At 43.4% G+C, this 21,349-nt stretch overlaps 1 protein-coding gene across 1 annotated transcript in view; it reads left to right on the top strand.

The window, feature by feature from the left end:
- Positions 1 to 1,112: 1,112 nt before the first annotated feature.
- The window catches only part of LMTK2 (lemur tail kinase 2), a 142,343-nt gene continuing 122,106 nt past the window's right edge, over positions 1,113 to 21,349 (top strand). The window contains exon 1 of the mRNA XM_089682745.1: positions 1,113 to 1,516. Within this exon, the coding sequence (XP_089538871.1) occupies positions 1,420 to 1,516 (97 nt within the window). The 5' untranslated portion in view covers positions 1,113 to 1,419. The remainder of the gene's footprint in view (positions 1,517 to 21,349) is intronic.

Genomic DNA, 21,349 nt, shown 5'->3' with positions numbered 1-21,349 from the left:
CTTTAATTTTTTGACAGGTGAGTGGAACTCCGCTTTAACAACACCCCGAAAGCAGTCCACAATGTGCAGAATCAGATTGTATAGGTGTGAATACCCATGCGATCCGATTCTAGTGCGGACCCAAAAAAGGGTCCTGCACCTTTTTGGTGCAGGTGCGGTGCGATTAGAGCCATACAAAATGTATGTCTCCAATCACACCGCACACAAATCACATGTGATTCGCACAGGAATGCAGTGTGGTTCCTGTGCGAATCACAGGCAATATACTGCACAGATGTGAACTTGGGCATAAAGTAGAACTCTAGGCAAAACATTGTTTCCATTTTGGATAGAGGAGGGGGGGGGGGGGGTTATAACCCGTTAGATGTTAGAACAAGAATAGACATTTTTAGAAAACAGGGATTTTGCACCAAAATATTACAAATATGTAAAACACCATTCTATTAAATCCAATCTTAAAAGCAAGGAAGATACATTGTACACTATATTATACAAAGATGGCGATGATTTGGCTGCATTTCACCAAAAAGAGAAACACCTACATGTTTCAATTCATAGACAGGGGGGGCAAGAGTATTTTTTTATTTTTCCAGCGTTTAGCTTTCATCACAAAATGCTAGTTGCCTGGCTTCAATATTTTTACTGAACAGTGCAGGTGCTCAGCTTTCACTTGCTGCATGATTGAGCTGCGTTGGTGACAGAGTAGTGAGACGGGGCACAGCCAGTCAACTAGCATTTTCAGGGAGAGGTCAGTCATAGCTGCCTCGGTACACCTCTCAGTACAGATTTCCTTTCACGTTCCAAAACAAAGTTGCATTCAATGGCAAACCATCTGCTATTTACCAAAATCTAAATGGTGCGCCCTGAGCGCTCTGTCATTGTAAAACACAGCTGGTGGCCGTGCACTGTGTATACACCGGGAGAACACCGAGTGGGGGGCTCACTGCGCAGCACACCAGTCCATGAACACTCATCAGATTCTGTCTTCTCTCCCAGTGATGTCATCGCACTCACCTTGACAGGCAAGTCACGCCTACATTCCGGGCTGTGGGCCGCCATTGGCCAGGAGATCGAGACATTTGCCTCTCTATTGGAAGTGACCTCTGCCAATCGGAAAGGGAGATTGTTTGCTCCCGCCTTTGGCCGCGGCGGTGTCAGAGAACATGGCGGCTACTGTGTGGTGAAGCTGCCTGGCCGGGAGATTGCGGCGCTGTGTGCGGAGGGCTCGGCGGCCTGGTGAACTATGAGAGAGCGCGGTGTGGCGCAGGTGACTAGGCCCGGGAGGAGGCTCAGGGGGAAGCTGGCAGACGGCGGCGGGCTGCAGTGACAGGAATAGTCGGTGTTTGTATAGCGGGCTCGGGCACAGCTGGGACCCCCTCCCCTCTGAGGACACCGAGGCTGAGAGGACCGACTGGAGGAATGGGGCGGTTCCGGCTGTCCTCCCCAAACCTGGGGCTCTGCTTCTGTCTGACGCTGGGCTACGTCCAGGCCGCTCCACTTCCTGAAACAGGTGCAGGTAAGAGACCGACACTGAGCTCCATGTCTGTGATATTTGTGTGCCCGACACTGATCTCCATGTCTGCACTGATCTCCCTGCCGGTGTACCCGGCGCTGATCTCCCTGCCTGTGTACCCGGCCCTGATCTCCCTTCCTGCGTGACCGGCGCTGATCTCCATGTCTGCACTGATCTCCCTGCCGGTGTACCCGGCGCTGATCTCCCTGCCGGTGTACCCGGCGCTGATCTCCCTGCCTGTGTACCCGGCACTGATCTCCCTTCCTGCGTGACCGGCGCTGATCTCCATGTCTGCACTGATCTCCCTGCCTGTGTACCCGGCGCTGATCTCCCTGCCTGTGTACCCGGCGCTGATCTCCATGTCTGCGCTGATCTCCATGTCTGCGCTGATCTCCCTGCCTCTGTGCCCGGCGCTGATCTCCATGTCTGCGCTGATCTCCCTGCCTCTGTGCCCTGCGCTGATCTCCCTGCCTCTGTGCCCTGCGCTGATCTCCCTGCCTCTGTGCCCTGCGCTGATCTCCCTGCCTCTGTGCCCGGCGCTGATCTCCCTGCCTCTGTGCCCGGCGCTGATCTCCCTGCCTCTGTGCCCGGCGCTGATCTCCCTGCCTCTGTGCCCTGCGCTGATCTCCCTGCCTCTGTGCCCGGCGCTGATCTCCATGTCTGCGCTGATCTCCCTGCCTCTGTGCCCGGCGCTGATTGCCCTGCCTGCATGCTCAGGTGGGAAGCTGGCAGACAGCTTCCCACCAGGGCACTGATCGCCCTGTCTGTGTGCCCGGCGCTGATCTCCATGTGTGCACTGATCTCCCTGTCTGTGTGCCTGGTGCTGATCCCCATGACTGTGTCCTGTGATATCTGTCTGTGTCCCCGACACTAATCCCTGTGTCTGTGATCTCCATGTCTGTATCCAGCACTGACCCTCCCCTCCATGCCGGGCACTAATCTCCATGTTTGTGTGCCCGGCACTGATCCTCCTCCATGTGGAGCCATGGCTGTACCCAGCACTGACATGCTATTCTGGAACTGACACACTCTGTCCTGTCCAGTTACAGCTTTATTGTAATGGCTCAGCAAGTACACATTCAGTCTGTGTATAGCTGTATGTGTGTCTTTTCTCTCCTTCTCAGGATGGAATGTTAAGATCCCGATCATTCTAGTCTTCATGTCTGTGTCATATTGGAGAGATTTCCCTGGGCAGAGATCTGAGCCCCATGTGGGGAAATCCTCATTGAGGGTCATTTCACAGCAGCCTGGTTCGCTGTGGTGCATTAATCACGGGCCCAGTAACTTGTGCTGCGGTAGAACAGGCTGGTTATTTGAATGGATTGCCCAATACATCACAGCAAACCAGCACAACATGTGTTGCATTGTAGCGTAGGTGTGCCCAATGAATGGCACCACATTGCACTGTCACACTGTGCATTACTGTGCGTTGCTCTAATACATGCATTACTGCACTGCCAAGGTGTGAACGGCCCTGAGACTGCAATCCTAGGAACATGTTTCCCCTCTAGTCCTGTTGCTATAATAGCTGTAGAAGGTAGGATATTCCCACATTTTTCAATTCCAGAGACAAGTCATTAGGATGTATAGAGAGGGTGAGTCAGCCTAGAGGGGACCCAGACAATTGACACTTCACAGGGGTTTTAACTAGCGGTGGACTGGAATAAAAATTCCGAACCGAAAATTCAGGATGCCATTTGTCTGATCACCGAAACTGTTTTGTAAAATATAATTGTGTTCTCTTCGACTTTTTAATTTAATGTCATGATATTAAATGAATATGAATAAAAAAACACAATCCAGTAACCTAAAATAACTTTTATTGAAAGTACCACGCAGAAAATGAAATGTTTATAAAATCATTTGACCATTATAGGCACTTTTTATTTTTTTTCTATTAGCAAAACGCCAATAACCCTATTTTTGGCCCATAATTTTCAGCTGCTTATATATTGGTGCATCACTAGTTTTTAACCATCACCAGTATATTCAAAACGTAAAGCAAATTTGGCTTCACATATATTTTAGGTTCACATGGGCTTTGAAAGAAAAGCTTTAAAACAAAACAAAAAAAGAACCCCAGCCTTACCCTTCAGTCTTGCACAGGTTTACAACCTCCTCTCCTATACTGAAAATCATTATTCTGACTTTACTGCATACTGTGAGCTTCTCACAGTGTAAATTAGAAGCTGCAACAAGTCAGACCTGCCTGATTTCCTGACCAGAGTACAGCCAGCATTAGCGCTTTCCTCACAGCTTGACTTTCCTGGCTTGCCCCTTCAATCCTTGGATCTCTTTTTTTTCATGGTGGCTCCTCATCACATTATTACCTAGGGCATTCTGAAAGCAGAAGCAATCTGCCTAGTATCTCCTGCTGCTTCAGTCTGACATCATCCATCAAGGCATTTTAATATTTGCATAACTCCTCCCAAAAGCTGTCTCTGTGCACTGTATCAGGGCTGAGAATTCTTGAGAGAAGTACAGGCAGGTGCTGTAATGTTTTCTGGAAGGTATGTATGGCACTCTGCTGGCCCCTTTCACCAGCCATAATCTGCCTGTACTGCATAGGGAAGCACAGAGACCCAGTGATTACGCTATTGCGTGTATAATAACATAATGAGGCATGCTCTGAATGCACACTGTATGTTCGGAGTATGTCAGTACGCATGTGGGTGCTTTACACAATCCATAAACGTATACAGCTGTCTTTTCTAATGCATCTCAGTAGGCGGCTGCCGGTCCCGGCATTCAATACACCTGCTCTGTGCAGTCGTGTGCATGAAGACTTCACCTCACCACCACCTTTTTCTCTCTCCCCCCCCCCCCCCTTATTAATTTTTACAAATGGCCACATTGTATAGTGCTGTTGTCTAGACATTTGTATCAGTGGAATGTTGTGTATTTTGTTTTATCATTTTAATAAAACCATGCAGAGGTTGTTCTTGCAGCAAGTTGGTCTGTGTTGCTTGTTTTGCTTTATTCTGGAGCCATTTAAATGTGAATGCCAAGATCTGTTTAATGCTGGATGTGTCCAATTTGTTTGCCAGTCTAGGGACTGTAATGCTCTTTCATGTATTTCCATTGGTTAAATATATGCTGCATTTAATTTCTTTTTTTGGAAGCGTCATCTCCTTGGCCAACACTGGTTTGACAAACAACATACAGTATATGGACCATATTGCTAACATGCCTGTATTTTTCTGTACAACCTAGATAGAAATGTAAGGATTTGTTTTTCAGTTTAGTTGGCCAGTCATAAGGTTGTCATTTTGGTCTATAGACTTTTTTTTTTTTTCTATATTGTTGGCTGAGTAAAGCCTGTGTAATAGTGTATGTATCCAGTCTTTGTAGGGGAGGGGCTCTGTGTAATAAATATCTCATTTTGGATGAGTCAGTTATTGTTGAGCTGGCTGTACTTGACCTACATTAGCTTCACACCTTTCATGTAAGTGTTTGAGAATTGTTTCCTTTATGGATTTTTTTTTTTCTGTTGATAAATTAAATTTTTAACAAAAATACATCTCCTGTAAATCCTGCTGTCAGATATTAGGTGTGAAGTGTTTTGGCATAGTTACCACATGGACGATAATTGAATGTTTTGTTGTACTTCCTGGTTCGACCTTTCTGCTGCATGTAGTGAATATACACATGTCAAGGGAACAGGCCACCATTACTGATCTCTCCTTTTTAGATTAATTCCTTGGCTGTTGTGATGTTTTGGTATTGATGCTGGACATGGCCAGGCAAATAGCATTTTCAGGCAGAGACCAGCAATGTCACCTCTTTCTTTTATTACAGGCGTACATTCAATCCCTGATCTTTTAATTTTGTTGTGGGATTTTTTTTTCCATTATGGACAAGAGTAGGCAAGGAATAGCATCTTTTGTAAGGGAATATCTTTTTGTCTTCTGTCAGAACAGAAAGTAAAGGGAACCCTCTCCAGCAGATAGACAGAGTTGAACAAAACTTTTTTTTTTTTTTTTAGTGGTTGTAAACCTCAGACAGGAAATATGAACAAATCCTATCTGTCTCTATCCAGAGCACTAAATATAAATTCTGGCTGCTGCCTTTCTCTTCTGTTATCTGCATGAGTCGTTTTCCTCACCAAGAGAGGAAAAAAGGTGTGGAGGGAGCTCCAGTACACAGCCTGTGATTGATAGCATCAGCTCTGTTCCTGTGTGCTGTTTGAAGGGGGGTGTCATTTCCTTCAAATGAGCTCTCAGTGCTCTCTTCATGGAGATCTTCACTGTGTAACTTCAGCTCCCCGCCCCCTGGCTTCTGAAAGTTCAGACAAGCTGTATAAATTCTGCTTTGAGCATTTTTAGAGACGAAATGACAGCTGTTAAACAGGTACAACTTTTTAAAACAGGTCCTTCTTTTCTTGTCCAGCTCTTATAGACTGACATTGAGGGGAGTTCTCCCCAACAGTATAAAGGACCGCAAAATAAAACCTGACTGAAATATTTACTCCCTCCCAAGTCTACCCAAAACTTTAAGGCCTCATTCACATGCATGGACAGCGGGAAAAGACAGCATATTGCTGTGGCTGGGCTGACAGTGGTTGAAGACAGCTGCTGCCAGGAAGCCTGTACTAATCATTAATAGACTGACAGGTGTTACGGCAGTCCAGATGGATCTGCACATCAAGCTTTTATAGAACCTGGACAGGAATGTTCAGGGATGGTATCTGTCCCTAACCACAGGTAACCACTGGATGTTCAGATACTTGTGAAGATCGACGGACAACTGTGGCTCCTGCCAGCCTGTCATTGCTTTTTACATGCTGAGTGGCCACAGCTGTCTGCACCTACTTGCCAGCCCTGCTGCAGCAATACACTTATTGCCACTGGTTGTTTGTTTATGTGAAGGAGGGAAGGGCACATGGAAGGGCAATGTAGATCGCAAAGGATTTCCCAGAATCCATCTTGCGAAACAACCAATTTGGTCCTGTCTAACAGTTTGCAAATGTGTGCAAACAAAACAGTTTTTACCGCAAATACATGCGTAAGCCACAGTCTCACGTCAAGGGTCCTCTGTATACTGTGGACCTAACTAAAATTTTCAAAGCCTCCATAGTAGGAGCACATGCTTCAATGGATGGGTTAAGGGCAGGTATGTCTGGAGGAGCCCATCCCTCCTTAAAGGTACAGGGATGCACATGACGCTGAGCTATACCAAAATGACAGCAAAGGCATCCAGTGCGTTCCTGCATCCAAATTGGCCAACTACACAAAAAATCGCAACCATCCCAACCTATAACCAGCCTTAGCAGCATAGTGCACATGGAAGGGCAGTGCACATGGAAGGGCAGTGCACATGGAAGGGCAGTGCACATGGAAGGGCAGTGCACATGGAAGGGCAGTGCACATGGAAGGGCAGTGCACATGGAAGGGCAGTGCACATGGAAGGGCAGTGCACATGGAAGGGCAGTGCACATGGAAGGGCAGTGCACATGGAAGGGCAGTGCACATGGAAGGGCAGTGCACATGGAAGGGCAGTGCACATGGAAGGGCAGTGCACATGGAAGGGCAGTGCACATGGAAGGGCAGTGCACATGGAAGGGCAGTGCACATGGAAGGGCAGTGCACATGGAAGGGCAGTGCACATGGAAGGGCAGTGCACATGGAAGGGCAGTGCACATGGAAGGGCAGTGCACATGGAAGGGCAGTGCACATGGAAGGGCAGTGCACATGGAAGGGCAATGCACATCGTAAACCAACAAAGGATTTCCCAGCAACACTTGCCAGCATGCGAAACAACCAATTTGGCCTTAATAGTCAGATAAGTAACTGCTTCTATTTTATTACATGCAAATATGTTTCAGATATTTTCTCTAAATGTAAATTGCCTAACTCTAATTGTAAACATCACCTGGCATTAAGGGAATTCCGATCCTCAGGGGCTGATATAATTTTTGTGCAGGAGACCCATTTAGACAAGAGGGGCACTCTGATGTTTGTCAGTAGGTACTTTTCTCACACTTTCAAGGCCTCTAAGCAGGAGTGGCCATTCTTATTAAGAAGGGATCCCCATTTTTCCACCTAGACTCTTACTCTGACCCTCAGGGCAGGTACCTTATCCTAAGGGGCAAATGGCAATCTGTGGACATTATGCTTTGTAATATTTATTGCCCTAATGCCAAAAAGTCCACTTCCCTGAACAGAGTGTGTAATCGTCTCTTCCGTATCTGGTTATAGGTGGCAACTATATTCTGCATCGTTTGATGGACACTCTCTTAATGCGTGCACCCCCAACACCTCGACTGTTCCCCTTAAACTTTTCTCTCTCTTTGCGATGCTACCGATACCAGTGCCCTCATCACATCTTAAATTGCTCCAAAAGGGGCCTGTTGGACTTTTTTTGGGACTATAAACATCACCAGATTGCCAATGCATTCCTTCCCTCCAGCAGCGATGGTGGCATAGCCTTTCCGAATCTTTTTAAAATATTACTTGCAACTCATTTACTGGCCATTACCTCTTGGGTCCTGCTCCTTGCATACAGTTACTGGACAGAGGTAGAGAAGCTTTGGATGGTGAGATGTTACCCCCCTCTTCTCTCCTGAACTCTGTCATTACTACGGGTACTGTGGAGACGGTTGAAACATGCATACTTTCTTCAGTCAGAAGCCTCTTTTGACTGCCTTTTTGTTCAACCCTAAAATGCCAGATGGCCTCACCTCCCAGATTTTCTCCCTGTGGATGTCAAAGAAATTATTTCATTTTGGCCATTTGGTGGACCCTAGAACCAGAAAATTGCTTATTTGACGTGCTAAAGGAAAGACATGATTTACCTCAGCGTACGTTGTACGGATAACTACAACTATGCCATTATGCATCATCTATAACTTCCACCCTACAATTTTCCATATTGAAACCTTTTGGTCTTAGCTGGCCCATCTCAAACAGGTTTAATATCGGACATCTATAAAATCCTTAACGGTTTCTCAATGTGTGGAAATGGGAAGGAGCAATTGGTGATGAACTGCCCTTGGAAACGTAGCAGGTGATTTGGTCTCAAGCAGCTTAGAGTTCTATATGTACTCTCTAGGACTATACTTACAAGGTCCTCCTATTTCTGGTACCTGATTCTTCTGCTCCTACATGCCATTTATCCAGTGGCATGTGACCGATGTTGGAGATGCCTCGGAGAATGAGACACCCTATTACATGTATGCTGGCAGTGTCCTTCCCTTCGGTGGTATTGGCAAGTGGTTCACCATTTGCTCCAATGTCTATTTGACTTTAGCTTCCCTACTCTTCCTAAGGTATTTTTGCTCAGCGTACTTCCACCCACTCTTATCTAAAACCTCCAAAAGTTGGCACACCACATTCTGACCGTGCTTAGTGGCTCTCTACTGGAAAAAGAGAGAACCTCCTACTTCTATTGAGCTTTGTGCCAGATTTAAGGATGTAGAACTTATGGAGTCCTTTATGGCATGCCTCATCAATAACCTTGAAAAACACTAAGGTTTGGTAACTTTGGCATTCTACTAAGGATCCACAGTGATAGATTCCTCTGGAGGGGTTCTGGTTCTTCCCAGCTGGAAGGAGATTGTAGCTTCTGGAGGGTGGAGAGTCCTATATCTTTCTATTTCTTTCTCTTCTTATTCTTCTCCTGTTCTTTATTGCTAATAAGACATTGGATCTTGTACTCCTGCCTCTGGTGTAGATGGACAATACCGTCTGTGATTGACTGCCTGTAGAAAGGAGTTATTTGGTTAATTATAACATTTTTGGTCCAGGGTTGCATCCCCTATGTTGAATTCTCTCTACACACTGTTGACATGACTACTGACTGTTGGACATTGTTATACTCTTTGTACGCCTGTGTGCGGCTATTATCTACCAAAATTTTGCTGAATACTGTACATGATGCTTCTTTTGAAATTCTATTAATATTAAAAAAACACAAAAACTAAGAGGTTTGACTGCAGGTGGGCTTTAAGAAATCTTTGGAGCATAACAGTTGAGCTTTTAGCTCACTATTTAGTTAAATGCAGCCTGGAAAGGAGCACATTCAAAAGTAGATTAGCATTTAAGCTTTGGTTCACACTGGAATGTAGTGCAGAAAACCTACGATCTGTGTGCATTTCCTGCACCACGTTCAAATTGCACTGCTCTTGTGATCTGCTGCAGGTGTCATTGCAATGTTAACAGCATCCCGAGCGCAGGCTGCAAATGCACTGAATCACATGGTTCAAAATGACTGTGTAGTCTGGTTATGCAGGCCATAGACGGTTTAAACATCAGCCGATTTTTTTGTCCAAAAAACAAAACATAATTTGTTCTGTAATCCGATTGTTTATCAGCAATGATTTCAAAAATCTGACGTTTTTCACAAATTTTCCAGTATGATCGATAAACGAAATGAGGAACCATGAAAATCGGCTGATGCCATTGCCCCACTAATAGTGCAAAAATTGCCCGATGTATTCTTTTGGATGAAAAATTGGCTGATAAATGAACCGTCTATGGCCTGCATTACAGTGCATAGCTAAAATTTGGTGTATGCACTACTTTGTTGTGATGAGGTGCAATTTGAGCCCAGTGGTGTGGAAATTTTTTTAAAAAGTGTGTCCTTCTTCCTTTTCTTTTTTTTTTTCTTTTTTTTTTTTTTTTGAAAAGATACTTTTAAAAAAAAAATTATAATGCAAAAAAAAATACATAACTCAATGTTTTGGTAATAAAAGATGATAATCAAACATGTCACGCTTTTTATAATTGTGTGCCAGCGCAACTACAACATATTATGTAAATTTTGCTATCCATGGGTGACGCTTTGAGTCTTTACAGGTTGTCACTTTAGATTTACACAGGGTTCTGGTGCTAGAATTACTGCCCATGATCTGACGTTCGTGGTGATACCTCACATGCATGGGATGATCGTTGTTTGCATGCGTGCAGGTCCAATGCGTTCGCCTTTGCACAGTGGGATGGGGGTGCTTTTTAACTTTTTTTTTTTTTATCACTTTTATTGCTGTTACAAGTAATGTAAGCATCCTTTGTGACAGGTACTCTATATAGATAGAAGACCCCAAATTCCTCCTCTACCTTTTTACAAGTATATCATCACACCAAGATCGGTGTCGTCAAATGCTTTTCATTTTTAAAAATGGTGCCGTTTACATCTGGTAAAACCGGAAGTGATGTATGCTTTTTGCTTCCTGTCTTTGCTTCTATGACCAGCCTTCGGAAGTGCCCAGCTGGTTAATTGGGTGTCCTAGTGATGGCACAGCCCGTGCGGGGGGGGGAAGGGGAGATGCGGGCTGGGGAATGTCCCCTCCCGCTGCTTGTAAAAGCCATCCAGCAGTTAGCTGCTTGGATTGCTTTTACAAGGGTGTTAACCATTGGCTCTAAAGGAGCAGCAGGGCTAACTGTAAAAAAAAAAAAAAAAATAAAACTTCTTGCCCAGCGCTCAGAAATGCATGTCTCAGCCGATAGGAATTGAACATCTCTGTGAGCCCATTTAAAATGAATAGGCTCAATTCGCACTCAACTGAATTGCATTTGTATTGCACAGGAATGCGATATGCTTCTTGTGCAATTCATATACAGTATCTAACAGAAGTGAGTACACCCCTCAAATTTTTGTAAATATTTTATCTTTTCATGTGACAACACCGAAGAAATTACACTTTGCTACAATGTAAAGTACTGGGGGTACAGCTTGTATAACAGTTTAAATTTGCTTTCCCCTAATAACTCAACACACAGCCATTAATGTTTAAACCGCTGGCAACAAAATTGAGTACACCCCTAAGTGAAAATGTCCAAATTGGCCATTTTCCCTCCCCCATGTCATGTGACCTGTTAGTGTTACAAGATCTCAGGTGTGAATGGGGAGCAGGTGTGTTAAATTTGGTCTTATTGGTCTCACTCTCTCATACTGGTCACTGGAAGTTCAACGTGGCACCTCATGGCAAAAAACTCGGAGGATCTGAAAAAAGATGGCCTAGGCTATAAGAAGATTGCCAAGACCCTGAAACTGACCTGCAGCACGGTGGCCAAGACCATACAGCGGTTTAAAAGGACAGGTTCCTCTCAGAACAGGCCTCGCCATGGTTAACCAAAGAGGTTGAGTGCACGTGCTCAGCGTCATATCCAGAGGTTGTCTTTGGGAAATAGGCGTATGAGTGCTGCCAGCATTACTGCAGAGGTTGAAGGAGTGGGGGTTAGCCTGTCAGTGTTCAGACCATACGCTGTACACTGCATCAAATTGGTCTGCATGGCTGTCATCCCAGAAGGAAGCCTCTTCTAAAGATGATGCACAAGAAAACCCGCAATCAGTTTGCTGAAGACAAGCAGACTAAGGACATGGATTACTGGAACCATGTCCTGTGGTCTGATGAGACCAAGATAAACTTATTTATTTCAGTTGGTGTCAAGTGTGTGTGGTGGCAACCAGGTGAGGAGTACAAAGACAAGTGTGTCTTGCCTACAGACAAGCATGGTGGTGGGAGTGTCATGGTCTGGGTGAGTTTCATAAGTGTTGCCGGCACTGGGGAGCTACAGTTAATTGAGGGAACCATGAATGCCAACATGTGCTGTGACATACTGAAGCAGAGCATGATCCCCTCCCTTTGGAGACTGGGCCGCAGGGCAGCATTCCAACATAACGACCCCAAACACACCTCCAAGACAACCACTGCCTGAGGGTAAAGGTGATGGACTGGTCAAGCATGTCTCCAGATCTAAACCCTATTAAGCATCTGTGAGGCATCCTCAAACAGAAGGTGGAGGAGCGCAAGGTCTCTAACATCCACCAGCTCCGAGATGTCATCATGGAGGAGTGGAAGAGGACTCCAGTGGCAACCTGTGAAGCTCTGGTGAACTCCATGCCCAAGAGGGTTAAGGCAGTGCTGGAAAATAATGGTGGCCACACAAAATATTGACACTTTGGACCCAATTTGGACATTGTCACTTAGGGGTGTACTCACACTTGTTGCCAACGGGTTAGACATTAATGGCTGTGTGGTGAGTTAATTGAGGGGGCAGCAAATTTACATGTTATACAAGCTGTACACATTGTAGCAAAGTGTCATTTCTTCAGTGTTGTCACATAAAAAGATAGAATAAAATATTTACAGAAATGTGAGGGGTGGACTCACTTCTGTAAGATACTGTATGATTCATAGTGTGAATCTAGGCTAAAGCCAAGGCAGAAGCTGTTTTCATTCAGCTGATATACAATACAAAATTATCTTTTGCTTTTGGGAACAGAATTAATTAATGCACAAAAAGACAATACTGCACAGAGACAACTAAAATACATAAAAAAAAAAAAGTATTCATTAGGATGGTGTGAGGATTAGACTCCAATTCTTTTATTGCGGTCTGTGTCCCTGCTGAGAAGATTCACCTCTACGTTGGTTCTGGTGACCATTGGGCTGCTTTTGTGTTCAGGCATTATGCAGTAACCTAGACATTGCGGTAGTGAACCAGTCAATCCTATTCCCTTTTGTCAGTAATCTGGTTATCTTGGAACATGCCTGCTTGTGATGCTTCGCACAGCTCCCAATTAGATTCCATCCAGACTTAGATTTTTAAATGCGATTGGAAAGTCTGTGCAGTGTTACTTACCTATTCTATGCTTCCTACATCACCAAAGTACACAACTACTGCACCTGTGAGGTGAGGTGGATGTAGTGGGGTACAGAATGCTTTATTAGGTGCCCACCCCGAATGTTGCTCAACTTGGTATTATACTTTCCTTTTAGACCCAGCAACCTTTATTCCCCATTCACACCGGTTTATTGTTTCAGCTGCTGCATGACTATATATGACCAGAGGAATCCCAGTATTGTCTACAGGACCTTTGCACACCTATGCAGGGAACATCTTTGCAATGTGAAGGCATTTGTTTTGGTGTACAAATCCATGCACATACCAATGTAAACTTGTGTCATGGATGCACGTAAACTGCATTTATGATACATATTGCATATCTCTGCATGTGCTGGAGTGAGAGCATTTTTAGACTGTTTTCAGTTAACTCTAAACTGATGACCTGTCCACCATGGAAAAATTAGGATACCGAAATCTGTCTTAATTTCACGGGTGCACCTAATTTTAGTGTTACTAATCCCACAACAGTAAAATCAGTCTGTATATGCAGTACAACATGCTTGTTATACTCTGTAGAACCTAAAGGGTTAATCCCCTGCCTTGTGTAAAAAGGCCATTTGATCCTGACTTCTCTGCTTTTCCTCTTGTTCAAATGTCCGTCTTATCTCCTGATAAGACAGACCGAACCGTAGCCATTCTGCACATGCTCGGTTTAGTGTGTATTGCTAGAGATGTTTTTTTTATTTTTTCCCTTCTCTTCGGAAAGTGCATGTGATCAGCACAGGGCCAATTGGCACTGTCCAGACAGAGGTCAGGGGTTTTGCATTCTCCTAGAGCAGAAAGAGAACTCCTCCTACAGGCTTTAACCAGTGCTCTGCTGAACACTGATGGAAGTCACAAAACTACTCTAACTGCTGATGAGAAAAGGTATTTAGCAGTTTATATTTTTACTAAAATAATTGCATTTCCATGTTCTGTGTACTGTGGGAGACAGCATATAGTGAATGCACGGTCCTGGGTTTAGTAACATTTTAAGGTTTTTCGTTTTGGGTATCTATTTACTCAACACATACTTTTTTTTTTTTTTTTCTTTTTTTTCTTTTTACAAAATTTTGGTAATATGTCATTTGTGTGCACTAAAATTAGGTTTAGTGTACTTGATAAACCGTTCACTTATATCTCTTGATTTAGTCAGAAAATTAAGTCCTGATCACTTCTGATTGGCCTCTTTTGCAGGTATAGCAATGTCAAACATTACAAATAAGCACCTATACTGTTTACCACTTTAATACCGGGCACTTTCACCCCCTTCCTGCCCAGGGCAATTTTCAGCTTTCAGCGCTCTCACACTTTGACAATTGCGCAGTCATACATCACTGTACCCATATTAAATTGTTGGGTTTTTTTCACACAAAGCTTTCTTTATGTTTATTCACCACTGGGGTTTCTTTATTTTTTTGCTAAACAAACGAAAAAAGACCAAAAATTTTGAACAATACCTTTTGCTTCATTTCTGATATAAAATTTTGCAAATAAGAATGTTTTCTTCACTGATGTGAGCTGATGAGGCTGCACTGATTGGCTAAGGGCTGGTTTACACTTCATAACATAACATTGGACATACTTTTTTAAAGCACTCTAAACACCAATCAAAGCACCTGTCACTAAATAAATTGGTTGGCTTATAGTCCTGTACACACGTGTTTGCTTTGCTTGAAAAATTATTCCCCATGTTGCTTTAGTGATGCTTCAAAGAGTCTTCAAAGCATCCCTCGAAGTCTGACCACGCTTGCAGCACCTGCAGCATTTGAGAGGCTTTTATTCAGCTTTGGCTTCACTTTGTTTTGGAGGTATTTGTAGGTATGAGATATCAACACACACAGGGCATCTGCCAAGGTTCAAAAAAAGCATAATCGAAGCACCACCGAAGCTTCAATAACACATCAAATTAATCAAGTTGAAGCAATAGGCGCTTTAATGTGTGTTAAAGTCAAAGCAAGTGTAAATGAGCCTTTGGGGGTACAAAAGACATCTCCAGTTAGAGTAAAAACACATACAGTTTTTGACAAGTCCTTTATTAAAAATAAAATGTAAAAAATGTCCAACATCGTCAGTCGCATCTTCCAGTGATGGATGATGGCCACTGACCTGCACGAGAGAGCCCGTCGACACACACGACCAATCTTGTTGCTTCCCTCTTGCCTAATGACACCTGAGTTCTTGTTTCTGAAGTAAACAAAGGGAGGGGTCACCTGGTGACATGGTCCATCTATATCGTGTTATATCAAGCACAACCAACACGAACACCAAAAAAACACTCCAAAAATGGATGTACATGTGTTTTTGATGTTCTTCCATTGCAGTCTGTGTCCAAAATCTCACTGCCATCGCATCAAAGTAGCACACGTCCTTTTTCTAAAAATGTGCTGCATTGATGTAAATGGGCACCGTAGAAAATAATGTGATTTCCATTGTCATGTGATTCTGTGTGACCGGAGTTGCATCTGAAATTGCACTAGTGTGAACCGGGACTCAGTCAGCCCTGTGTTATGAGGAATGCTGTTGCTTTTGTGTTTTTTGTTGTGTTTTTTTTTTTTCCCTGCACTCCCTCATAACATTGAGTAGAATTGTAGACACCTTTCTGTGAACTGCTGTATTTCTAAATGGGTGACATTGTATAATTTTTAGTTTATACTGTAAAGACAAAATCAGCTTTACAAGAGATGTACTTATTTAAATTATTTTTATTATAGCTGATGCCTACCACTAGCCCTGACATATTTGCACGATGTGAAACTGTTTAGTAGTACTGCAGTAATGCAGTAAAAAGGAAGTTCTTCTATAAAAGGCATTGGCATTCTTCACCCATATGTTTAAAGGGAACTGGAAATATGGGAAATGCATTTCTTGGGCTTTTATCCTTATCCTAGTTTCAATACTGAGGGGGTCACTTCTGAATTCTAAACAGTCATGGATTCCAGCACATTTTATGTGTACATTCTTGTTCGAGGTCAGTGACTTGCTAGTTGGTCAAGATAGGATGAGTGACAACCATGGTACTGGCATATTCAAAAACAATGAAAAAAATGTCAGCTTCCATATTTTCATTTACAGGTTCATTTTTTTTCAAATGCCAAAATCAACTAAAGAAAAAGATGGATTTTTTATTTATTTATTTATTTATTTTTTTAGGTGCCAGGACAATGCGAAGACCAAAATTAAAATTTAACAAGCTGTATTGACGAAATCTTAACTGTTTAAAAACAATGATAAATCATTTCTGATGCTAGAACATCAACAGTGCCTCCCTTTTAAAATGTCACCTGTGAGGTGATTGAGACCAATGGAATCACAAAGGAAAACTTTGGACCTGGTCTGTACTTGCTTCCAACATGGGCTGCGTCCATTGATGTGTTTTGCGGGTAACCCTGCTTGTTCAGGCGGAATAGTGGGGTACTATTAAACTACAAATGTTGACAGGCATACATCGGTCACATAATAAAAAATCCAGATAAATTAATATGCACGTCAACACAAAACAAAATTCACCAATACTTTCCAAGGGTCCACTCAATCCAAAGAGGAAGGGCACTGGGACCAGTATCCCACAATTCCTCCCCCAAGGCAGGTATGTGGGCAAAAAAGTCAGCAGCTACAAGAGAGAATCATGGTTGAAGATGAATATAAATGGCTGATTCCATACTCTCCCAACAAGCACATACAGTTATCCAAACTAGGGCTGCCCACTCCTAATATGCTGGAGACCACCCAAATCTCGGACCTCCAATAAATATTCAGTGGGAGATATAAGGACTCTTCCTGCTGAACCTGAGTTGGGTCTATAATCCTGTAACCCTAGGATTGTAGACCCTGGAGAGATGGAAATACTAACATAAACAACCAGAACAAAGGGGTACCAGGGAGTGAGAGTATCTGGGAATCCAACACACTGTACCAAGTTATTTAACCACTTGCCTACAGGGCACTTATACCCCGTTCCTGCCCAGGCCAGCTTTCAGCGCTGTCACACTTTGAATGACAATTGCGCGGTCATGCAAAACTGTACCCATATGACATTTTTATAATTTTTTTGAGACAGAGCTTTCTTTGGTGGTATTTAATCACCTCTGGGATTTTTTTTTTTTCCTTAAACCAAAAACCACTGAAAATTTTGAAAAAAGTTTTTTTTTTCTTAGATTTTGTTATACAATTTTGTAAATATGTGATTTTTCTCCTTCACTGATGTGCGCTAATGAGGCTGCACTGATGCACACTGATAGGCAGCACTGACTGGCACTGGTAGGTTGCACTGACGGGCACTGGTAGGTTGCACTGACGGGCACTGGTAGGTTGCACTGACGGGCACTGGTAGGTTGCACTGACGGGCACTGGTAGGTTGCACTGACGGGCACTGGTAGGTTGCACTGACGGGCACTGGTAGGTTGCACTGACGGGCACTGGTAGGTTGCACTGACGGGCACTGGTAGGTTGCACTGACGGGCACTGTTAGGCGGCACTGTTAGGCGGCACTGTTAGGCGGCACTGTTAGGCGGCACTGTTAGGCGGCACTGTTAGGCGGCACTGTTAGGCGGCGCACTGATATGTGGCACTGTTAGGCGGCGCACTGATAATCAGTGCCCTGATGATCAGTGTACATGTTCCCTCCGCGGAAAGCCGATTACCGGCTCTCCTCTCCTCTCGAGCTGTGAGCGTGACCGCTCGAGAGGAGAGAAATGCCGATAACCGGCATTTCCGTGTTTACATTTGATCAACTGTGATTGGACACAGCTGATCACATGACTGAGCCAACATCTTTGGCTCTTTCCGTGATCCGCTGTGTCCAAGGGACACAGCGCACCGGCGATCACCGCGCATGCGCGATGAGAATGGAAGGACATTATATGATGTCCTATCAGAACGAGAGAACCACCTTGCGCCCGCCATTGTACTATATGGCGGGTGGAAGGTGGTTAACACCACTTACTCTAGGTTTAAAAATGGAGACAGTAAACAAGCCATGTCCACTTTTTAAAATTTTAGTTTTGGATATATTAGAGACGATGACGCCTGCTAGTCTTTTTGCAGGCAGTCACATTCAGTATACTATAAAGAGTTAGAATTTTAATTTCTTAGGGTACCACATCCATAAACAGATACATACTGTATATTGGTGTGAAAAAAGACTGTGTAGATCTCGCAATGAGACAATTTTAGCTAAAATACATTCATTTTATTGATAGAAACAGATTAGGAGTCATAAAATCATCACCTCAGATAATTCATAATTTAATTATTTGTAAACATCCATGGCCATGGGCCTATACATCACCTACTAGCTATACTTCTTAATATTCTGCAATCCAAAGCATATACGTATTGCTTTACGGCATAGTAAATTTGCTTGATAAGCAGTGAGATGGAGCAAGCAAAACATGATATGGGGTTTAACCCTTTCACATTCTATCAAAAATAAATGAAAATTTTTGACTACAGGTGCATTGTAAAGTAGATGTACATCCACTCATTCAATTCACATCATCTTTAAAATGTTAATGTATTTAATTTCTAGTCCTTTTTAAAACTACATGCCAGATAATACTGCTAAAAGGTCCTTTTGAACTTTTCCAGTTCTGTTCCTGCGTTGTTACAAAGAATCATAGTAGTTAATACCAAGTACTTTAGAAAACTGTCTAGTTGGGGCCCTTGCACGCTGGTATGCATTGTCCTAACAACGCGTTTCATGGTGCATTATGGCACACACTGGATAATTTCAGCCGGCTCATTTTGAATAGACCCCCCAACACAGGAGAAAATGTTCCTGTGCTGCTTCCTCCCCTTAAATTTTTTTTTTATGACGTGCTGTGTTATTCAATTACCTACATGAGTGTTGAAGGGGGAATCCCTCCCACAGAACGTTTTGTATTTTGTCAGCGGAAGGGTTCCATTGCAGGCTGCTCTAGCTGCCGGCAATGATCTAAGAAACAAAAAAAATCTTACACGCTGGTTGTACTGACGTCAGTTGATGAATCCACTTCAGTACAACCAATCTGCCTATTGTCTGATCAAAATTCGTCCAGTTCCTGCTGAATCGGGTGAATTTTGATTAATCTATGGCTGGCTTAAGGCACTTGCATACTTCCTGGTTTAACTGTATCTATCTGGTGTTTTTTTTATAAATATTGCCATTCTATTCTGTGCATGTAGGAATGCATCCTGCTCCCCTTCTTTACCAACTGGGCTGGAGCGAATACCTGGGGTACATTGGGCAGCACAGTGGCTAAATGGTTAGCACTTCCACCTGGCAGTACTAGGGTCCTGCCTGGAGTTTGCATGTTCTCCCTGTGCCTGCGTGGGTTTTCTCCGGGTACTCCGGTTTCCTCCCACACTTCAAAGACATGCTGGTAGATTAATTGGATCCTGTCTAAATTGGCCCTTGTATATGAATGTGAGTTAGGGACCTTAGATTGTATGCCACTTGAGGGTCAGGGACTGATGTGAATGTACAATATATATGTAAAGCGCTGCATAAATTGACGGCGCTATATAAGTACCTGAAATAATAAATAAATAAAAAATTGGTTTGCACATTTTTGCAGCTTTTACTATGAAGAAGCCTTTTTGTATGCAGAGATTGAGGCAGGCCATACATTATGCAATTTTCTTTCCTTCAGCCACATGTTTAGGTTAAAAAAAAAAAAAAAAAATAGCTTGAATCCCTCCAGCTGCACTATCATTCCCAGCCATTGGAATACTATGCTCACTGCTGGCAGCTATAGCCACCGGCAGTGATCAAACAGAAAACCCCAGATAGGTTGGTTGTATTGAATTTGATTGAGAGATCAACTTACAGTGCAATCACTCTGCCCATAGATGGATCGAAATGATTCTGGTTCCTGCTGAACAGGACAAATTTCGATCTGGCTATGGCGGCTTAAACTTCTTTTTCTTGAGTGTTGGAGTGCCCCATTTCCAAATACTTTAGAATGACCTTATGGTGAAAATGTTGGATATTGAGGTCATTCACACCATAATTGGAAAAGGTAGCTAAACAAGTTGATAAATCGGTAGTTTAGTTGCATGTTAAAAGAAGCTCTGTTTCAAGTCTCGTGCTCTACATCTAACCCTAAGTGTGGGTCTGCTATTCCAGACCAGCATAGCCCTACATACAGAAATCTGAGACATCCTGTACATCAAGCATTGGACCTGCATAAAACTTTCACTAGCAGTCCGTGCATAACCTGCATAGGCTCATCTCGTTTATGTGATTCTGTCCACAATAAATTATGCGTTTGACTTCTAGCAAAGCTTTTTATGTGTGATCAAAGCCTGTCAGTACAGCTGAATACCTGGCCATTATAACATTCATCTGAAGAGGAGGTAGAAGTGAAAGATTCAAGTAAGCATACCTGTACCGCTGACAACAATCCGAGAGAATTTCCTCTCCCCGCAGGTTGTCTATGGGACAGAAAGTAATAGGAAGCCTCCAATGAGCGACACAGGTGATAAATAGGAAAATAAGAGATTTTAAATCCCCTATTGTATCCACAACTAAAAAGGTCCTGGATATTGATATACCAGGTTGTGACCTCCTTCGGCGGCTAGGGCCTTGTTCCCTTTTTATTGGCTTCAAATGGGCTTTGCGTTCTTACACAAGTCTGTTGGACTGCATAACCTGCTTGAAGCAGGTCAAATGCAAGACAGGAGGAGGTCAACTACAGGTTAAATGCACATGTCAAACAACAAACGTGAACAAAAATTCCCAGTTCAACTTGCCAGCCTGCAACAAACCGAATTGTCCGGTCCAACCATTCACATTTAAAACCAGGGGTTTAGTTTGCCAATATGTGCGTAAGTGGCAGAGACACTTAGGGGTTTATTTACTAAAGCTGGAGAGTCCAAAATCAGACTCCCTTCTGCATAGAAACCAATCAGCTTCCAGGTTTCATTGCCAAAGCTTCATTGAACAAGCTGAGGTTAGAAGCTGATTGGTTTCTATGCAGAAGGGAGTCTGATTTTGGACTCTCCAGCTTTAGTAAATAAACCCCTTAACGTCAACCCAGTATTATCTGCAGCCCTATGTCTAATGCACATGTCAGTGAATTCTCAATGAAACATTTTAAACTATTGTCAAATCCATACCATCAACAGAAGACCAAAGCCCCTTGACACAGGCATTAATATGGATAGTAATTGCTTACTGTACTTTGTAGGGAACATGGGTGCTATATAAATAAACTATTTGGTTCAGAGCTAAGCCATTAGGGAAATA

Source organism: Staurois parvus, unplaced genomic scaffold (genome assembly GCF_062004578.1).
Source record: "Staurois parvus isolate SC_StPar_1 unplaced genomic scaffold, SC_StPar_1.0 ptg000297l, whole genome shotgun sequence".
NCBI lineage: Eukaryota > Metazoa > Chordata > Amphibia > Anura > Ranidae > Staurois > Staurois parvus.
The sequence above is the reverse complement of the archived record's forward strand: the minus strand, read 5'-3'. Positions and strand labels throughout refer to the sequence as shown.